We start from the raw sequence: 22,386 nt of genomic DNA on the forward strand, positions 1-22,386 counted from the left end.
CTAAACGATATTTTAAACTTAAGTAATCATCGAAATATTATTATAAACTATTGAATATTGTATTGTTATTCATTAAAAGAAAGAGATTTGTACATATTTTCCCTTGGTTTTTCGTACAAAAAGAATCGAATGCCTATACTATCATTTACAGAAAATATATTGATTCGAATGATGGCTCAATTAAATCTCAGGTACAAAACAATCTGTCCAGTGTCATTAACTAACACGCCATTACTGTATGTTGGCTGAGAATCTAATGAGCATTCTGTTAAGATTTGGGGTCCATATTAATAAGGTTGAAGAGGAGTGGCTCAATATATGGTGGCTCTTTTTGACCAGATCAATCTTGAAATCTGTGTGCTCATTTTTTAGATTTAATTGGATCGAATAGTTCGTTGGAACTTACTGAGCTTTGATACCATTTTAAGTTTTGGGGTCCATCTTATTGACCTTATTAAAAAGAGTTGCACAAAATTTATTTAAGTTGGTCAATATTTCAGTATTTAACCGATATGGAATTTATTCTCTTAACACATTCCATGTCTTGCAATGTTAGAAGATTATGCTTTTGCACAGTGAAACAAAGTGCCAATAGAATGAAGGTTGAATTCACTTTTTTTTTGCATCGTCAACATACCAGAGAAAGCTAAAGCCCGACAAGCTGCACCTGCAAGCACCAGAAAGGATATAGCGAGGTGATTGGGCGGTGGTGGTCGTTGCGGTTGGGTGAGGAGAGGTGGGTGGAAGGGAGAGTTTTTATTTATTCTTATTTTTTAAATTGTTTAATTTGGACTCATTTATACTTTTCTTAAAAAATAAAATAAAATAAAAATTGAGAAAATGGTCGCAATAATTACTTCATTTTTTCTTATTTTCTTTTGGTTTATTTAAGAAGCTTGGTGGGCAGAGGACGGAAATGTTATATTCGTGCAAAGTTTGATTATAATGAAGGGTGGAGGGGTATTGCACAAAACAGGTAAACGTTAAGAGTATCGTATCGATTACCCAAGATATTAATGATCTGTTTAGTATAATGCATTATATGGTATTCACTATTTTATATATATATATATATCATGAATAGAGAGTAATAGTATTTAGTCCCACTGGGTTACAACCCCTGTGTAGCTATTGTTAACGTGACATTAAATGATGAATCACCATTCATTCAGTCTATCATTTAACGTCATCTAAATTGGAGTTGTAACCCCAGTGGAGCTACGTTACATTATTCTGAATATAAGACATAAATACACTCATTAAAGACAATGATTGTGTTTTTCCTCCTTCAAAGAACTAGATTTGTCAACCTGCTCAATCGAGAAAATCAACAATTGAGGCAAAAGCTTGTATACATAAAGAATTCAGAAGTTATGCATGTCTACATGAGAGGATGGAAGGGGGAGGGTTGGTATGTTTGGTACACAATTCTGGACTATATAAAACACGAGTTAACTTTCTTTCTTTTTTTCCTTTTAAATCCCTATCCACCCCTCCCAATCCAACATGTCAAACATGTCTAATTTTGACCGTCATCTAATACAAACTTGCCAGACAAACCTATAAGAATGATTCCTTCTCAAAGTGATTTACATAATTCTGCAGGCCTCTCAAAACTAATGTGCTTCGTGCATCAAAAAGTCGAATGCAAGCTGAACAGATGTTGAACTCACTTCTTTTGGAAAGTCACCATACCAACGAAAGCTATAACACGGCAACCTACGCCAGCAAGGATTAGCAGAGCTATACGAAGCCCCCAATCGTGTATATTATACCCATATTTCTGAAGCGCACCACAACGCGTAATGAGCCACACGCCATAGTGCCTGAAGCAAAAAATCTAATCAGTAAACTGTGTTGTCCAACATCAACAATCCAAATTGATATTGATTTCAAGATTTATACCCCAAGATTGAAAAGTATAGCTTTGTTTTTTCTCTTCCCTTTGTTTGAAAAGTTCAGTAAATTTATAGAGTACAGTCGGATACAACAAGACTACTATTAAGATGTTTCTTCTTTTTCTTCCTTTACGCTACTTAGCGCTATCTAATCCACTCTACCAAACATACAACAAGATTTTATTTTCCCATAATCACAAGGGAAGAACTTAAGCACAGCAATATGCATGTGAATCTTAAGCACGTGATCTATGTTCAAATAAATGGAGAATACTTAGGATTAACTTTGGAAGGTGATCTCCGACAAAGTGGAACTCCACCCCAATTTCTTTTTCATGCAGTTATTATCCTTGCTAAATCAAGGTCAGTTTCAAAGTTATGCTGGCGAACCAAGAGCTTGAGATATTTCCTAGCACAACAGGGACACATACAACCATATCCAAACTTTTCCAATAGTGAGAAGATGCAGGTTGGGTTTTCAAGCTATAGATGCGGTTTTGCTTTGATCAAAGGAACTGTTTTTTTCTATTTTAAGTTAGTCACTAACTTTCATTTTTATTTCAGTTTGGGGAGTTCATCAATAGAAAATAACAGAGTCTCGACTTGTATGAAACGAACAATGACGTGGCTTTAAAGGTCTGTTAATGCGTTTGGTTTTATCATTCAGATTGCCCCAAAACTCTTATTCTACTAAAATTATGTTATTAATATATTAGATTTGTGGAGGAACAAGTGTTTTTACAAATGTCAACACCAAAACTAGTGCATTAATATGTGTTTTAAGCCACTCCATTTCCATCGTACAAGTCAGCAATTACGTTACTTCAAATGGATAGAGGTAGACAGTGTCTAAAGTGAAACAAAAATGGAAATTCCAAGAACAAAGTGAAATGACACTATAAGTTTGGTGACTAAGAGCATTTTTTCAACCTTGTAGATGTTGTTTATAATGCGAAAACACAAGTATGAATCATAAGAACCTCCTACAAGAGTGGTGAATGCTTGTGTCAGAGATGCTCATGGTACTTACCTCTCTGCATTTGCAATAACAAATGCTTCTAAGGCCCACTTTGGGTAGCACAAGTTCCCTATAATCTTCACATATTTCGTAGCATTTATCTGAGTCGCAATGAGAGTCAAAACCACGGGAAGTAGTACCGAACACTGCACAAAGTGAAAGTTGATACATCATACTTGCAGCAGATCAAACAAATAGTAGCTATTAGAAAGGAGAAATAATTACCAGCTGGGATGGACCGGGATCAAGAAAGATGGCCAACACATAAGCTACACCAGTTACACAATACACGAGACAGAGCAAGACCACGTAATTAGCTCCAAAGGAAGATCTTGGGTTGCTGAAGAAATAAAACATCGACAGATACACTACAGGTTTTATCACTGTATTGAAGTGGTCGATTGTGTCTTTGGAAACAAAATGAGCCAGACTGCTAATGCCAGAAGCGCTCTCTCTCCAATATTGTAACTTGTCGAGAGAAAATGACCTTAAAGCAGCAATCTTGCATAACAGAGCTGGAATTGGAGAAAGAAACATGACAGGATTAAATCAAGAAACACAAATGTGTGTGCGCGTCTATCTGTGCTCTCTGTCCGTGTGCATGTGTGCTTGTGAGAGAGAGAGACGTGGGCCGGGATGGGGCGGGGGAAGAGGGGAAGTAAAGAGTGAAATAGGAATGAGTCAGAACCATTCCCACTATCTATCATACAAAACAAAAGAACTATAGAGGAAAAAAAAAATATAAAACTATTTCAGCAGAAGGAAAAAGCATATAAAAAATAAGTCATGTCTTAATAAGCTATTTAAGTCAGCATGCAACATTCTTGTAGGTTAATAATAATAAGGATTCATAAAGAAATTAATTAATTTAACACAAAAGGGAATTTCTTATGTAAGGAATTTTTAAGTTTTATGAACTTACAAACAGCAATAATTGTATACGTGTAAGCAGCATAACCAAAGGTTGCATCACTCGCTTTGGTAAGTGATCCCAAGCTCGCTCCAGCAAGTAAAAGAATAAGATAATCTATTACTTGAACTCTAGCTTCACGTATTCGCTGTTTACCCACCCTGAGATTGTTATGAGCACAGAGATGATCAGAAAGGAATCTTACTGAATGATAAAATAACTAACCAAAAACCACTGAGTTGTTTTGTGAACAACTTGGGTTGAGAATGCGGTTAAGCAACATGTTAACTAATTGATTAAATAAATTGGAACTAATTTTGCTTCGTACTTAATGGTTAGGTCCAAGTTCTACCATGGAACACATAATCCACACTGGGGAAAAAGGATTTGTAGTCCCCCCACCTACCACTTTGCCATCCTACCAAAATGGTACAAAATAGATACAATAATTTTCCCGAGTTATTTATAAATTGACATATTTCCCACATTTTGAATGCCAAAGATTCAATTTACAAGAAAACATTAGAAAATTTTATTAAAGATATTTATAGCAACAAGGTTAAGAATCCCGTGATTAGCAGCACCACCAGTCTCTTATTGTATAGTAGCCATTGTCACACGAATTCACACTCCTCACATTTGAACCCACAACCTAGAAGGAAGATGGCTTAACTCATATGTATTTAATCCGCCTTCTGTTTTGGCTGCACAAAACGACTCAGGGGGCTATTCAGAAAGCATGATATAGGAACCAAATTAGATAGAAAGAAAAATTTCAGATCAACAAGAGAATTTTAATAATGTACCTCCCAAGGAAGTACTTATATTGTAGGAGGGTATTCGGGGTTCTCCGGTTGGACAAATCAGTTGATCTCAAAAAGTTGTGTCGTATCATATCGCGCTTCCTCTCCACATTGCATTTCATATCTTGCCATACTTCCCCGGCAAAAGATTGTTCCTCAGTAACAGAACCAGGAAAGTGTATATCATCTCCTAGATTTATATTTGCTGGGGATATTGGAAGTTCAGCTATATCATTCCTCATATCCGGGGGTATCGGATAACCGTTATGAAGCATCCATCTAACAGGAAGTTCCCTATAACTCACGCCCGAGCTTGAACTTGTTTTAATCATCCCCTCCAAAATGTCAATAAAGTAATCTGGAGGATTAACTCGATCTGGGACATTGATACCAAGACCTGTGAAATATTCTTCAACTTTTCTCACTGGCCCATAATAGACAGTAAGGCCTCCTTTTGCTAGAAGTATCAAATCATCAAACATCTGAAACAATGTGTAGCTGCAAAGAGAACGAACAGTACGTTAACCTGTGAAAGTATTGACACAAAAGGCTTGTCCTCTAGGAAAATAAAAGCAACTTGCATTTCGTATCGGCTATTTCTTTTGCAGCACAAATTGAAGGTCTATGTGCCAAGATTTGAAAGGCACCTTGGTCAAAAAGGTAAAAATTTAACCTCAAAAGTGAATAAGGTCATGTTATTCCAATTAAGCTCTGTAAGATTAATCATCAAGTTGCCTAGCATGACCAATTTTATGAAGGGTAAAGCTTTTAGATTTTTTCCACGGCAGTTTGCCTTCCTATAGTTGATCATATCAAGACCACATGACGATTTAATGGGATTTTCGGTTTCAGTCATTGATGACTGATTGTACAACTATATTAATAGGTTGGATACCAACTTGCTCCTTATAGGTTGGTGGACCAACTTGCAACTTGGATAACAAGTTGTGAACCAATGATGAAATTTTTCCCTTGTTATTATTACCTTGGTTGGTGGACAACCATACAGATGTTTACCCCCTCGAGCGCTTCTCGTCGAAGTGCTCTGAGAAGTAGCTGTGAAGATGAGCTGTCCAACCCAGATGTAGGTTCGTCCAAGTACAGTACTGACGGTTCCATTACCAACTCCACGCCAACATTTACTCGTTTCCTTTGACCTCCAGAGATTCCTCTTTTCTCCACTGTTCCAACTAAGGAACCCCGCACTTCTTGTAACCCCAAGAAGTCTATGATTCGTTCAAGAATAAGAACCTTGTCTGCCTTCGGTAAATCTGCAGATAGCCTTCAAATTTTGAAAAGGTAAATAGTTAAAACAGAATTCTATAATGAATGATTTCATCCTCTGTAAAAACGTAAGAGTAGCGCACAGATCGAGGACAGGAACATGATGACAATGTGTAATAGATGAAGTGAAGAATATGATCTGATCACTATATGGATGTATGATGATGGAATAATATTCAGCTGACCTTGTTAGCCTTGTCAATGGGAACAATGACACGACATTCATTTGTTATGTTTATTTTGCTTTTATGAAAGTATTGCAATATCGTATAATACTCTTAACAAATACGAACAAATATGTATGAAAGATGTTTACTTTCTATTGTTACCACCATAAATTATTATTTATCCTTATACAGTTCCTTTAGTATCTGTATAGAAGGTATCAATCATCAATAAACTAGAAATTACATATAACCCCAGGACAAGTTTTTCTCCCAAAATTGTGCAATATATGAATTTTATTATTATCATGGCCATAGTTTTGCAATTTAAACTAAAAATAGAATTATCAATTTATTTGAAAATATTTTTTGCAATGGACTATCTTTCTTAACTAAATGATGAAGTTCTGCTACAACTGTCTCTTCTCCAAAATCATTTTTGGCTTGAGAGATCAGGTCAAAAAACTTTCGAGCCTAGGTTACCCCAGCTTACTAGTCATGACCAGTCTGAAAGGTTCAATGGATGCAAGAGTAACTGCCCAGGCCCAAAAAAGCGTGATCTGAACTTTAATCACGATCACGATCCAAAAAGTTCCAACAGTTACATCTGGCCATTATTTATTAGTCAAGTTTCAACCTGACATCAAGTCAACGTGGAACAAGTCCGAGGTCCCATAAATTAGTCAGAAACTTTTGATAGCTAGGTTAACACCATCACCTAGTGCACTTCATGCAATACCTCTCTAAGTTTATCAAACTTCCCTTATGAAGATTGGATATCTTGAGTACGGTCAAAGGATAATTTCTCGAGTTAAAGTGTATCAGAATACTTTCTTCTACAAATGAAGACAGAATATGCATATGTCTAATGTAATGAGGTTATAGAAACATTCAGATTCATCTATTGAATAGTATGTATCTACTTGAGAAGTCTGTTTCAAATTATCAAGAAGGTTCTGAATTGCCCTGAATAACAGTGACCAAGAATCAGCAATTGACGTAAAATGCAACTATAGAATATCTGGAATCTCGCAGAATCAAAGAAAGATACCACCCCCAAAGATTATCAGACACCAATATATCTGACTTTCAAAACTGTATCAAAGGTTAGGCAGGAAGCAAGATTGTTGGGAAGAAATTGCCAAAACATGCAACAAATGCAACGATAAAGAAAACCGTGAATTTACGTGGCTTGGAAAACTCGCCTACGTCCATGGGAGAGGAAGAATTAATTCACATCAAATTGAGAAATTACAAGCTCCAACATTCTGTAAACCAATGCAAGCACCTTTTCTTCTTTATCCTCCTTTTCCTCTCTCTCTCCCCCTCCTCACTCTCTCTCTCTCTTTCAAACTCTTTTCTTCTCCTTGACTGTGTTTGCTGCTCTTCTATGGTGTGTTCACTTCTCTTCATAATATGCATGCAACTATAATAAGAGGGCTCATAATACATTATTTTAATTTTCCTTCCTTTGCTCCAAGTCACTGCGGCTACATGAATTGATGACTTCCAAAGATGGGCTTGACTAAAACCTTAGTCCAAGTTCTTTTTTTCCATCTAATTTTATCAAGATAAATCAAAATAGTAAATGAGTAAAAAACAACAAAGAAATCATATTGCAATTGATCAGACGTAGCTAGGTATAGATGCTTGGCGATGATGTGCTACAATTCACAAGCATGAATAATGTAGGGAGGGCGCACAAAAACTGCAACTAGAACTGATGTAGAAATAAACATCACATACCTGCACCTTGCACTAAACCATAAATTCTCCTCCACAGTTAAATTTCCATGCACAATATCATCTTGAGGCACAAAACCAACAATTCTTCTGTATGAGTGGATAGAAACTGATTTCCCATTCACAAGAATCATGCCAGTCACCACGCATCCAACTGCTTTCCCAGCCAAAGCGGAAAGAAAAGTAGTTTTTCCAGCACCTGATGGACCCATTACAGCAGTAATACGGCCAGGACGTATATTCCCAGTTATGGACCTCAAAAGATTTTTATTTTTGCCTTTTAAAGAAACAGTTAGGTCTCTAAAAGCAATCTCAATTAGAGGCCTTTTCCTGATTTCATCGTTCATAGTCATTGAAATTACTCCCGAGAACGTAAGGTTCTTGTTCTGCTGCTGCTGGACTTTCTCTTTCTCGAGTTGTGAATATGCATACTTAAAAATCTGACTATGAGTATGAATTTGTTTTTCTTTCGGGATTTTCTTTTTAATATTTTTATTTCGAGACTCTGAATCAAAAACCTCAAAACTACTAGAGTCATCTTCCATTTCATGCATCATGTGTGTATGATGCGCATGTTCTGTTTTATTTCCTCCTGATGCAGAAAATGAAGTGCTGGCTGACATAGATGCGTGGAAGTCATCTGTTTCAGTTTCTGTTTGATTCAAAATCTTAACTTCTTCAGAATTTGCAGGACTCGTCTTAGAAAATTTGCCAGAAAACTGTGCATGTAACTCAACAGCATGCTTCTTAGCAGCATCTTTTGCAGCTTTCCACCTTGCACGTGCTTGCCATGTTCTGTTTTATTTCCTCCTGATGCAGAAAATGAAGTGCTGGCTGACATAGATGCGTGGAAGTCATCTGTTTCAGTTTCTGTTTGATTCAAAATCTTAACTTCTTCAGTTGCAGGACTCTTCTTAGAAAATTTGCCAGAAAACTGTGCATGTAACTCAACAGCATGCTTCTTAGCAGCATCTTTTGCAGCTTTCCACCTTGCACGTGCTTGTGTCTTCTCCCTTATTGTTCTTGCAGCGGCTTCCCTAGATTTGGCATATCTTCTTTCCCGAGTGGTAATAATTTGATCAGAACAGTTATAAATAATGAGCAGAAGAGTGCTTAATGCTGCCTGCAATAACAATTGGTAAATGATTGACATTGACTATGAACCTGAAATGATCCATAGAAACCTCGAACCAGAGTAGAAAAACACACAAAAACGACAGCAAAAAGGAAGAGAATCCAAAACGAGAAGAAAGAGGGAGGGAAGGAGAGAGAGAGGAGAGAAAATATCAAAATCAAAAGAAATGCTGCCAACTGATTGTATTAATAGAGTTCAACTTACGATAAGCAGAACTCCATATGCGTGCAAATTTTGACTTGCAGTGTTGGAATTACATGTGGTCAACTTGAAGCATCCTACAAATTTAGCATTTGAAACACACAGCTGAGTGTAAAGTTAAATCCATGATTTATGCAGTCTCCAGTTGTCAGTCATAAAACCGACATATATTTTTCAATTGCAGGGAATGGAAAGTCATTGTGAAATAAAAATACTACATGAAAACATGGCATATTTTATGAAAACATGGCATATTTTATGAAAACATGGCATATTTTAACTCACAGTTCTTGGGAACTTACGTTTCTCATCTGTAGAACCCATGGGACAGTAATTCCTGAAAATTTTGGAAGGAGACATGATTACTAAAAACGGAAAACATCGTCAAACAGTCCAAAAATTAGAGTGATTGGATAGAAACTTATGACCAGAAGATATTAATATTCAAAATATCACAGGTCAAAGGTTTCAAAGTGATAGACAGTTAAAATAAGTTTTAGGAAATAAATCAATACCCACTGCTGCAAGGAGTTCTATTTGTAGTTGTTGGACAATAGTATCCTGCAGAGCAGAATACATCACTGCTGGTCCCAATATCTGTCCAAATATCTGCACCACCACAAGTATGATCTGGAATTGCCGCAGGTAGTTGGTAAGCATATCTGCATAGCCCAAGAATAATTTTGTCACAAACATCGTAGACAGGAAAGCATAACGAGAAAAGGACAGGAAACTTAACATACGGCTCACATGTGCCTGTAGAGTTATTGAGGGTCGCAAGTGGGCAGTAGGAACCTAGTGGACAAGCTTCAAAATTCAAAGAAACTGTCATCAAGTGTCTTTTGCAATTGAAATCACTAGCGTAGTGAAAATTCAATGCTCTATGCACATTATAACATACAAAAAAATTAGGTGAACAGTGATATGAAGCAAAGGCAAACCAAACTTTTAAAGGTGATATAACAATAGATCACTCAGATGGTTAGCAGTAAAATAGTGACAGACACCACCTCCCTGTCCAAAGCAGGGCTCTTTGTTAAATCATAAAATAATAGGTTAAGCGCCATTTAAGTACATGATCTACAGGTAATTCAGCCCAAGGACGTGTTTGCTTAACAGTTGATAAGGCAAAATAATTAGGCTATTTGGTCGCAGAAGGTGTCTAGGGCATAGGGAATTCTAGGATCTTTTGAAATATTTGCCTAGGTTACATGCCCACAAAGTGAATTTATTTTGAAATTGTCAGGATGAATAATGGGATAGCTAGATACACTTCTGCAGGAAATGTCAACATCTTGTTGGCTAGATTGCAATGTCGAGAACATGGCAAAAATTGATATGCACCATGCCCTTTCATTTATGCAAGAAAAACCAAAACTAAACATTTCAAGTATCAAAAAGGCATCATTCAGAAAACAGAAAGTACTCAAGTCAACATATGAAATAATTAAATAAGATAAAAATTAAAAGATCTCAAATACTTACGTATCATGCAAGTAATACCACGTGGGCAGAAGAATCCCTCACAACATGATTGGCAATCAGATCCTCTTCCAGGTATTTCCTGAGAATTTTTTAGGTCAACTGGCTCTTCAGAATCAGTACTACATGCCCATCCTGGCTCACAGCCTGATAGCCAAGAACTTAAATTGCAGTTCTTGTTAGGCTTAAGGTGATGCCCATTACTCATCAAGTTACTGAAGTAAAATTTTATTTCTGCAGCTGAACAAAATCGTCTTGTAATATCTGTGGTTCAAAAAAATAGAACTTTGTGAGATGGAGATGCTTGAGATACCATCTGAAAGAGACTAACAAACATCCACTGGTTCTCACATAAATGATAAATTTCCAACATTAATGAGGTTGCAAAGAGGGAGGGGGTGAGAGAGAGAGTGAGCTTTAAGATTATGGCTACACTATCTTAGTTGAATTGTCCCAACACAACATGAATGGTGTGTGTTCGTTGTCACAAAATCTTAAACAGTTATACTGAGTGTCTGAAGTTTTATTCAACTCATCCAATAATAATGGAAATATTACAAGTTTATATGTAACATCTTAGAAGTCTTATTTTAAATTCAACTAGTTTCTTGGTACAGAGGTAGCTTCAGATCATTTAAGAGCAGGTTTGTGCCTCCAAAAACTTACACTGTCTGTGTCTGTATATCCAATAAAAAACCTTAGAAAGATTAGTATGTTTGGAACCATGGGAGTTCGTGAAATTTGAAAGCTAATTCCCGTTGTTATGACTTCACTTGATTTGGTGTTAGGAATTTATATAGAATTCCCTTTTCTTGGGATTTTACATGACAATTTGGACCATTTTGAAATGGCCACATCCGAGGAAACATGAATTCATCATGACCTTTGTGCTATGTTCGTATGTCAATTACAAGTTACAACGCAAAGGATATAATTAAAGAAGATTAAAAGAGTTAACATATTGTCTATTGTCGCGTACAGATGTGTCCTATACTATCTACCAAAGATCATGCATTGTTTATTCTTGTTTTTTTACCAAAACCTTAAGGAAAAGGTTGCAAATAATTAATCACCTTCCTTTACAAATCCATCCGTTCATTAGACTCTATTTCAACCAGACCATAGTCCAATAACAATTCCCTTCTTTAAAAATTCAAAAAAATATTTTAATTAACATTTTGAGAAAACACTTTAAGCATTAGTAAACATATTTCCCAAACAACAAAAGGAACATATTTTAATTCATTGTTCGACTAGCTGGACTTGAAGATCGTTTTCCAAACATGAAGCTAATAGAAAAATAAAGTACAATACTAGAATAGAAATGCTATGAACTAATATTCTCTTTTGCTCCCTAATTGTGAAAAAGAAAAAATGATAAATAAAATTCAAGTACCTCTATTTTTGGCCAAGCAAGCAGTCAAGAAATCCAAGTTGGTAGAGTAATTAAATGCCGTGTTCCATTCAGCTTCCCTGGAACCAAAAAATAAAAAATAAATGATAATAATAATAATAATAATATTGAATTTTTCCACTTCTTTTTTTCTGCATTTTCTGAAGATTTAATAATCAACTAAAAGGGGAAATTAACTTACGGGTCTGCAATGCAAAAGCTGGAATCTTGGACGATTTCACTGGTGAGAATAACAGACGTGAGATTGGAGAGTCTGTCATACACTGCTCTAGTGATGAAGTCATTATATGACGGATTTTGCAGTTGGGGGGGAGTAAAATCATCAGCTTGGCATTGCACAAACCGGACGGAACCCAACCGTGGAAAGCTCAACGGGAGGATAACGATAATGAAAATGAGCAAAGTGAATGTGCTTGAGTACAACTTTCTCCTGCTCATTTTTCAAGAACTCGGAAATCTTGGAAAAAGGGTCAATCCCCAGTGTGAATGTTTTTGTTTTTCTTATGTGGGGTGGGCGTTTCGGGTTGGGGGTAGGGATAGGACAGAGATGGAGAAGAAGCTTAATTAACCTGCTATAAGGTCAACTAACAATGTCATGTTGTGGGGAGTTTGTGGAAGGGAAAGATTTACTCCTTTGCCTGCACTCGGTTTATACGCACAAGTGTCATTCATCAAAATATCTATATTATTTCCTATATTAATAACAATTAAACAGTATGCACATCCTCCTTGATGGCATAGTCGACAATTCTTGAGAAGAATCTATACAGTGATGTGATAAATGCGTTCAAAATCAAGTGTAAATTTTGCTATATAAAAGAATTTAAAAATTAACGTAAATGAGAATGTAAGTGTATCAAGATTGAATTAATAAAACCCTTTTGTATCTATAAACCTCCGCCCGAAGATTTTTTATTTAAAAGTTAAAAAAAATTTATACAACAGCTTTTTATTTTGGTTCATTACTTAATTTTTTAAGTAAAATTTATTAATTTATTATCATCTTTTACTTCATCTATTTCTCTTTCCGAGAACTATATTTAACACGTTCGTTTATAAATTTAGTACAGATTTGGGTGTCTTAAGTACCATATCCCACTAAAATTGGGAGTCTTGTGCAATAATCGTGTCAACTACGAATCAAACAAAACAAACATCTTGAATTTATTGAAGAGATTACAAGCAAAATCTATTTATTTTGAAAAATAAAAAGACGTTTCTATATTTTTGTTAATTTGATACATGAAATTGTTGGGGTGTCAACCGGTCGTGGGAGGCCGCTTCTTGCCGTCCGTGGACAGCGGGCCGTTTTCTCCTTGCTGTCTGGTCCACGTTTCCTTTGTTAATTGGTTTCCACTTTTCTCTACTATACCACGTTATCATTAATTTCAACATCAAAATTTATTGAACTTTTGTGAGATCACCAATGAAGACTTTAGCTAATAAATTACTGTAAAAGACTTTAGCTCCACGTGATTTAGGACAATATGGCATTACATTTGAGAAGTAAAAAGGAGTTTTCGGGATTTAATAATTATTTTTGAATATGTTTGATTAATTTTATGAAAGTGCTACTTTCAATTAAAAGGAAAAAAAAAATTAAGAGAAAATTGGTCTATTATAACTTTTTCTAAAAGTATTTTCGGAATAAAAATCACATTAAGAAATTAGTTTTCAAATAAAAATTAAGATAACTTCATTAGAAAGTTTTTTCAAACAAAAATTTTATCAAATAGCCCTTAAATACATCAAGAAAATAATTACACCATTGACGCTGGTCTTAGGAATATTGATCAAATTACCCATTTGTTAAAAAAGATCCATGTGGTGTTCGACCAACGATTCCTTCCCAGTTCAAGATGTTATGTCATACAATTGAGCTCCGTATAAGCTATATTAGCATAACGTAGACAAGATGCACAAATACATATATGAGAATGAGGTATCGACGACTCGAACATAGTAATAAATAATTTAGTTCACAATTAGTGCTCATAGTACGTCTTAAAAATGTGAATGGTCATTAGAGAGCATTAACACATTTTACAAAGCATGGTTGCGGAGTTGGATGATAGTTGCCTAGGAACACCTTCTATCAAAGAGTTAAAGGTGAAGAAAATGCAAATACGCTAACTTCTTGTTTGACTATCTTTAAACTATAACTCTTTATTTTTCATAATAATTTTCAACTATACATTCACACAATAAAATATCCTGTACATAAATCCAAAAAAAATTCTTACTTTTTAACCACTCATCCTTCAAAAAATCATTATTTAAAACATCATTTTTCTCTAATTTCTCTTTCTAATAATCATCGAATAGGGAACGTTATGTTACGATGCATTTGATAAGATTTGACATAGGCAAAAAAAGTTAAAAGCATACAATTCTTTCGCAACTACTTCAAACAATCTTTAAGTACGTCTTCAGCGTATTGAATTAAACAAAACAATAGACAAATTTTTATCTTCTTCATTCAGATTCAGTCCAATATAATATTGACAAAAGCAATTACTAGAGTGCAAATATATGCACACACAAAAATGGGTTAGGTTCATACTCGTTGTTACAGCTAAGTAGTGAGGCAAATTAAAATGAGTAGTGCTACAAGTATATAAGCATATAAATGGACGTATCCATAATATCATGTAGCACTCTATCATTTGTTTATTTAAAACACAATCAATTTTTTCCACCAATCTTTTCCTTCCACATCACATTATGTCATCCTTTATTATTTATTAGGTACACTTATCAAAATCCAATTAGAATATCAAATAAAAAATATCATATATTTTTTTGTGGATAGACATGGACTTCTTCAAAGTATTGATTTAATTTCCATGTGCAAGTGGCACGAGCCTGGACTTTTCTCCAAATTATATATGTATAAATCATTTTCAATCAATTTGCATTTAGATAAGTTCTCTTCCATTTAAAGCATTAATGCATATTCCGAATATGTCCAACAAGATAGCTATGTTCTTTTCCGTGGCGTGGGGGTGTGTAAATGGCATTTATTTTATTTTATTTTATTTTGATGTGGAGCTATTGAATAAAATAATTAGGGTAAATTGTTTTTGACTTTAGAACCTTCTAAAGTTGTGACGTTAAGGTTTGGAATCTTTGATTTCTAGAACCTGTGATCTCATACCTTACAAATGTCTACACCTGAGGTCTTTTTTTTTTCTTTTTTTTTTTTATAAGTAAAATGATCATTTTGTGTTAAATTTGATTTTTTTTTATTTTTTAAAAAGGAGTAAATTGCAAGGGGTCCGAACATTTGAAGGTTATGACAATGAAATTCTAAACTTTTGATTTCTAGCACCTGAGATTCTAAACCTTGTAAGTGTATTGCACCTAAAGTTCTTTTGTGACGAAACTCATAAGTTTGATCATTAAAAGGTTAATTTTTAAGTGAAATGACCATTTACCCTTAATTTTATCTAAAACAAATAAACTTAAAAACAAACCAAAATAACGAAAAACATGGACAAGTCGTAGAGGAAGAGGATAAGTGGTGCTACACTGGAATCTGAGAATTTTTATGGTTTTCCTTGTGGAAAGCAAAAATTAAATCCAACAAAATACCTTGATGGGGGTGTGAATAGGTATTACAAACGCAATAAATTATTTAAAATAATTTGCAGCAAGTCAAAAATTATCAAATTTAGATTTAAACGAGACAATGTCTATATTGTAGATGCATCTGTTTGAACCCCATTTTTATTGAAGAATGCATTTTGGAATAGTAGACTGATAGAGAATATATGGTTAAAAAATAAAAAATAAAAATAATTTTACTTGTAATATTATTTTATTGAAAAATGTGTAATTGAAAAGAAGACGAAGAAAAATGCATTGTGAAAATATTGAGAATCAAATAAGAGCCCACAAAAACAAAGTCTATATCACAGATTCACAAAAAAACTAAATAAATATGTTGAAACCTAAAAAATTGTTTACAGAGGAAAAAACTCTTCAAGAGAAAAAAATCTCCGAGCACACTATATTATCAAAAGATCTACTAAAAATATTGAAACTTATAGATTTGATTCGGGCACAACTAGACATTGGTAGATTTTGACACCCAATCCGTGCTCTTCAATTGTGCGCACTCGCTGCTGCTCCATAATCTTTGAATAGCTTTTCTTCAAGGATCTTTAACAACAAAAAATGACTGCCTTAGAGTATTTTTAATCATGATGTAAAATAAATATAAATTTTGATTTAGATCTTTGAAGTGATCGGAAACCTCTCCAATAGACATATGCAAATGAAATTCAAATAACATTTTCTAGCAAAAGATGAAAAAAAGATCCAAAAATGGCAAAGTAGATTTAGATCTTCTCATTCAAGTAAAATTTGAATTTAGATCCATCGAAATGTAATGTAAAAAATAGTTTTGAAGCTATTAATTTATACCGAATTTTACACCATCATTGAAAATATTCTTAATATCACACTGGTTCATATCTCTACTACCTTAGTATTCTTCTCTTTTCATTTTTCTTTTAAGAAATTTGGGTGTTTGAAAGCCATTTTTATGTAAAAATGCATTTTAGAATAGTAACTTGATGGAAAGTGTGTGGTTAAAAAATAAGGAAAAGTTTTTTATTTACGTATAATATTATTTTAATAAAGATTGTGTGATTGAAAAGAAGAGAGAGAAAAATGCATTTTGAAAAAAATGGGTACCAAACGAGGGATGTAATAAATTTTAATTTTTATCATTTCTTGCAAACTCATCACCAATCTTTAAAAAATGACTTTTTTATTGGTTTATTTTTTAACCTAGAAAATTGAGATACGGGGTAGATGAGAGAGAGAGGGTGAGTGAATTCCTATAAAATAAAAATCCATCACTCTCTTAAAAAAAATGTTTTCCTTGTTTTTGGGAAAATACGGTCACTTGACCAACTCTTAAAAAATGTTTTCATGGAAAAAAAAAAGATCAATGAAAAAAATATCTATCAAACACTCCAAAAATAGGATTTTATGTGAAAATATGACACTTTCGTGAAAAATTAAGTCAATCAATTACTTCTATTTGCCTATTTCATCTTTTTTACATTATGTTGTCAACCTCTATTTTAGTTTCCTCAAGCTTAAAAGTTAAAATTAACAAAATACTAAATTTAATACTTAACTTAGCCCTTGTTCAGTGTCAATCAAATTTTTAATAAATTTTGATAAAATATGTGGTTGAAAAATGAGAAGATTCCTTAAATAAGAGTTTAAGTATACACATTTTAAAATTAAGAAAACAAGTTTCAAATTTCAAAAATCAGATTTTTATTAAAATTTATTTATGATTTAATTTATTAATTTATTAATTAAATATATTTACGTCACGGATGTATAAAATTTGGTCACAAATGAACAATTTAATTAGTCACTTATCATTTTTTTGTCACAAATCAAAAATTTTATGTTACAAAGTATTTTACGATCATAATTCAAAAATTTTGTAAGTCACAGTTTGTTCATCAGTTACAAATCAAAAAATTATTTAGCGACGGATTAATTTTTAGTCATAACTTATCAAATTGTTGGTCACAACTTATTTTTCAGTCACTAATCAAAAATTTTATAAATCACATATTATTTTTCAGTCACGAATAAAAATTTTTATAGGTCACAAATTATTCATTGGTCATGGAATCAAAACTTTTATTTGTCACAACTCATTTATTCATTGCAAATTATTAGATTATTAATCACGATTAATTTTTCGATCACAACTTAATTAATCGTGAGTCACAGTCACAATTTTTAGATCACATATTACAAATTAACCAATTATTAGTCACAATCAACCAAATAATTGGTCAAAACATCCAACCCGATCTCACAACGACCGCCGTGACCGCTACAACCGCCATCACTATCATCATTATCACCACCAGACCACGCAAAATCACAATAGCCGTCCAAACACCAACAAAATTGTCACCCAAAAAATAAAATAAAAATAAAAAGAAATCGCACCACCACCGAACCGCCACTACCACTAGAATGCATGTGTCACCACCAAAACGTCTCCCAATACTTATGCCACCACCATCAACACCTGTAAAAACACTACCGCAACCCAACACTGAATCGCCATAACCACCGCGACGCTCATAAAACCATCAATCACCAACAAAAACACCCAAAACTCAATAAAACAATCACCCAAAAATAAAAACAAAAAAATAACAGCACCCACCACCGCCACTGCGCACCTCTACCACTGCCTCACAGCAGCACCACCACCGTGTAACATCACAGTAACACTCCATCACCACCACAACGCCAACAATTGTCATTGCACGAGAAAAGCCACCACTCTTCCTCAAACCAGAAAAACAAATAAAATTCAGGAAAATCACCAATCTTCTTCCACTACTACCGGTTCCTCATGTATTCTGGCTTCCTCATCTAGGGTTTGTTTGATTAGGGCTTTATATTCCAAATTTTTATCAGAGATCTAATAGATCTAAACGCGATGGCTGATGTAGCACCAAGGTGGTCCAGCGCACAGCTGCGAACGATTTTTGGAAATTAAGAGAGAGAGAGAGAATGATTTTGGGAAATTGAGGGCTGGTTTGTAATATAATTTAATTTAATAATATATTTATATAATAATATTATCTTAAGAAAAAAAAATCTGATTTTTGAAATAGTAAACTTTGCCTATGATTTATGAAATGTAATCTTTAAAGGTAGGCTTTTATGTAATTTCCACTTGAAAAATTATTAGTCACATGAAATGTGTGATTAAAATTAATCATTGGTTTTTACTTATTTTTGAATCCATATTTGAATCTATATCAAATAGGGGCTAATATTTTTTCCACGAAAAGTATGGTTAAAATTAATTATTGATTTTGACTTACATTTTAATCTACAACAAGCAAGGGGCTAATATTTTCCCACGAAACATCATGTTAAAATTAATTATTGATTTTGACTTACATTTTAATTTATTAGTCACATGAAATGTGTGATTAAAATTAATCATTGGTTTTTACTTATTTTTGAATCCATATTTTAATCTATATCAAATAGGAGCTAATATTTTTCCCACGAAAAGTATGGTTAAAATTAATTGTTGATTTTGACTTACATTTTAATCTACAACAAGCAAGGGGCTAATATTTTCCCACGAAACATCATGTTAAAATTAATTATTGATTTTGACTTACATTTTAATTTACAACAAGCAGGGGCTAATCTTTTTAGACCTAAATGTGTCCTTGAATTTCAATTCCAAAATCTAGAAAACGAATTACTCAATATCTTTTTATGCACAAATTTTATCAATATATAGTTGAGTGCATGATCAATTGCAAATAAATAAATAAATAAATAAATAAAATTGTGTAAAATATTTGAAGAAGAACAATGAGTTTTAAAAAAAATTCATTCAACTTGAATATAATTTTATTTTTTCCTTTTCTTATATATTGGGAATGAAAATTTTTATATTTTGTGGACTTTATTTTTGTATTTACATGCATAGATAACTTCGATTTCAATTTATGTTTTTTCTTTTTTCTTTTAGGTTTTTTGAGTTTGTTGTAATCAAAACTAGATTTTCTACGCGTACAATATTGTCAACATTTTTCAATGACTTAAAATTCGTCATGTACATCAATTCAAAAAGGGGTCAAGGGTCAAGTCAAAGGGCTGAAAATAAAAAATAAAAATAAATATGTATTATTTATTAACATAAATCAACTTTCATTAATCTTAATTAAAAAAATCAATAAATAAAAAATGAATTTTGATTATTTATTTTATTCTTAACGAGTAATACATTTTTTTTTAAAAATTTCACATCAGAATTTTTATATCAATTTAAAAAGGAAAATAGAATTTTCATTGTGTGAATCTTTCATTTTCGTGCATTTACCATTCGTTATTTCCCTCTACCCATTTCTTTATTCATACACGTTTCCTTTAAAATTCCACTTCCCAAATGAAGGAAAAAAAGAAAGAAAAAAAAAGTAAAAACCATCCGCTTTTGACCTTTCTATTTCTTTCTTTTAAAGAAGAGTAGGAACAAATTAAAATCAAGAACCCATTCAATCATGTCCAGATTGCATTCCACCGAGGTAGGCTTCTTTATATCTTTAATTTTTGAATAATGTCATTTATAGCGAGTACTATAGGGAGTCGTCTTATGTGGCATACTCATGACGTATGTCACTTCGAAAGACTATCGATAGTCCTCATTAGGAATAACATTATTCTTAATTTTTGTGCAAATTATTATTATTCTTCTTCACGACTTACCTAAGAATGGAAAGAAACGCTCAAATCAAGATTTACGGCTAATAGAACGTGGTGGCTGCGTATAAACAATGAACTATAAAGAGAGCAGATATTGGGTTATGGATGCAAGGGAAGCTGGCTACTGGCCATATTTTTATTATTATTATTCTTTTTTTCACAAACCCATCCGGTATAACTTATAAACCCAGCGTGAGGTTGCTCGATTTCCTATTCGACAGACTGTCGGGTTTTCCACCCATTTTTCATATTTATGATTTTAACCACCAATTAATTTTTTCGATTGAATCGATTGGACCAATTTAGTTCTTAGAGATTGATTTTTTCCATATATTTTATTCTATTTTATATATATTTTTTAAAACTCAATATTGATTACTTTTTTTTTTCCCTCTAACAAAATGTTTTAATTAAGCAAGTAATTTATTGTTTCCATCTCTATCTACTGTAGTATGTCTGCTCAACACAAGCTATAGTAAATGTAACTTGTGAAATTGGTCAAAATGTTGTCCTTGTTGATATAAATTTCAAGGTTAGTAGTATTTAATTGATTATTTGGCCCAAGTTTGGCATCATTTTTCAAGACTCATTTTTAATAATACATTATTCCATAACATAAATTTACATTCAAATTTAAAATTTTTCTTATTTTTAATCATATATTCTTCAATAAAATACTATTCCAAAATGTATTTTCACCTAAAAATGAGCTCAGCCAAGAGCTTAACTAATCGCAAGTAGTATGACTTGCGATTGCATGCTCCAATTTTTCTCTTTTGTTTATTTTGATTCTTGCTTCTCCTCTTGGTTTAACTTGAGTCCTTCACCTCCTAGTCTTCACAATTAATCCTCATCATTTCATTAATAATTTACTCGATCAAGTTTTAAAAGTTTGTAAATTAGTTCTCAAACTTTTTAATGGTTGGATTTAATTCCAGAAACTTACGAATTTATTTCCAATGCTCTATTAATTTTTCTAATTGTCCATGTGCATTCCAAATGATCTTCAATTTTCTCCAAATCCACCCCCACTTAAGCTCCAAAATGCTCTTTTCACGTCAATTACATCCATGAAATTTTGCTTACAATTAACATATTTTAACTAAATTAAACATATAGACGCTCAATATAGCAATAACTAATTACGTATGTTTGTGTGAATCAGTTTATATATTTTGTGCCCATAGTTACCTTCTAATGGCTAAAAGCCTCCAATAACATCATGTTTAGAGAGTAATGAGTTGTCTTCTATGAAGTATCATAAAAATGTTCTAAAATGATCTTTACACTTTTTGTAAAAGGGAAAAAAAAAATTTATTTTTTTTATAATCGACGACCATCATCCGTCATGGGAAAACTTACTCTCGCAACGGCTATTATTTAGACAGAATTTAGTAATCTTAATTTAAAATTCTTAAATGACAACTAATAATTCGATCAATGGTTTTTTTTTGGGAGCAAAACCCTAAACGTGGGCGCTGGTAATTCGATCAATGGTTTTTTTTTTTTTTTCTTTTTTATAATCGACGACCATCATCCGTCATGGGAAAACTTACTCTCGCAACGGCTATTATTTAGACAGAATTTAGTAATCTTAATTTAAAATTCTTAAATGACAACTAATAATTCGATCAATGGTTTTTTTTGGGAGCAAAACCCTAAACGTGGGCGCTGGTAATGTGGCCGCGTGACGGACATAATGAATTTGCTGTTTCTCTAAGAAAGAAAGTAAGAAAGGATATCTCCTTTTTGACATTTGAAGGCATCTAGAATCAATAGCTGTCCTCATCATCAATTCTCAATCATTGTAGTTTCAATAATTAATTACAAGTAGATTTTTGTACTCACAAATAAAAGTCACGCCCACTTTTTTTATTTTTAGTTTATTTTTAAATTTTTAATAAATAATTTATGTTTGAAAAAAATAATTTTAAACAAAGTGATAATGAGAATATTTTAATTTTTGATTTGGCATAGCTTCTTCTCTCAAACGCCCGAGCCCCATCATGTTACCCCCTATCCGTAAGAGCAATATGGTGTAGGCTTGT

At 33.1% G+C, this 22,386-nt stretch overlaps 1 protein-coding gene across 4 annotated transcripts; it reads right to left on the reverse strand.

Moving 5' to 3' along the window:
* Nucleotides 1-1,301: 1,301 nt before the first annotated feature.
* On the reverse strand, nt 1,302-12,681 carry LOC111407385 (ABC transporter G family member 28-like). Of its 4 annotated transcripts, XM_023036814.1 has the most exons (16): nt 12,234-12,681; nt 12,035-12,111; nt 10,642-10,902; nt 9,900-9,963; nt 9,672-9,818; nt 9,459-9,493; nt 9,160-9,233; nt 8,730-8,943; nt 8,595-8,615; nt 7,824-8,496; nt 5,615-5,911; nt 4,633-5,127; nt 3,839-3,987; nt 3,142-3,431; nt 2,929-3,062; nt 1,302-1,826 (listed from the first exon to the last, which is right to left on the reverse strand). In XM_023036814.1, exons 1-16 carry the CDS (start codon nt 12,488-12,490, stop codon nt 1,670-1,672), a joined length of 3,345 nt encoding a protein of 1,114 aa, XP_022892582.1. In that variant the 5' UTR covers nt 12,491-12,681; the 3' UTR covers nt 1,302-1,669. The 4 variants fall into 4 exon arrangements, with proteins under 4 accessions (XP_022892582.1, XP_022892579.1, XP_022892580.1 ...); XM_023036811.1 differs by lacking the exon at nt 8,595-8,615 and having other exon boundaries at nt 7,824-8,594; nt 8,810-8,943; nt 12,234-12,680; XM_023036812.1 differs by lacking the exon at nt 8,595-8,615 and having other exon boundaries at nt 7,824-8,577; nt 8,793-8,943; nt 12,234-12,680.
* Nucleotides 12,682-22,386: the final 9,705 nt, after the last annotated feature.

Source organism: Olea europaea, chromosome 13 (genome assembly GCF_002742605.1).
Source record: "Olea europaea var. sylvestris chromosome 13, O_europaea_v1, whole genome shotgun sequence".
In the NCBI taxonomy this organism is placed as follows: Eukaryota; Viridiplantae; Streptophyta; class Magnoliopsida; order Lamiales; family Oleaceae; genus Olea; species Olea europaea.

Excerpts from the sequence above, each read along its gene's own strand:
- LOC111407385 (XM_023036814.1), bottom strand. The coding sequence starts at position 12,490 with ATGAGCAGGAGAAAGTTGTACTCAAGCACATTCACTTTGCTCATTTTC. Across the intron at positions 9,494-9,671 it reads AGAACTCCTTGCAGCAGTGG|GAATTACTGTCCCATGGGTT; the intron begins GTATTGATTTAT and ends CAAAATTTTCAG. Across the intron at positions 8,944-9,159 it reads CATATGGAGTTCTGCTTATC|GCAGCATTAAGCACTCTTCT; the intron begins GTAAGTTGAACT and ends TTGTTATTGCAG.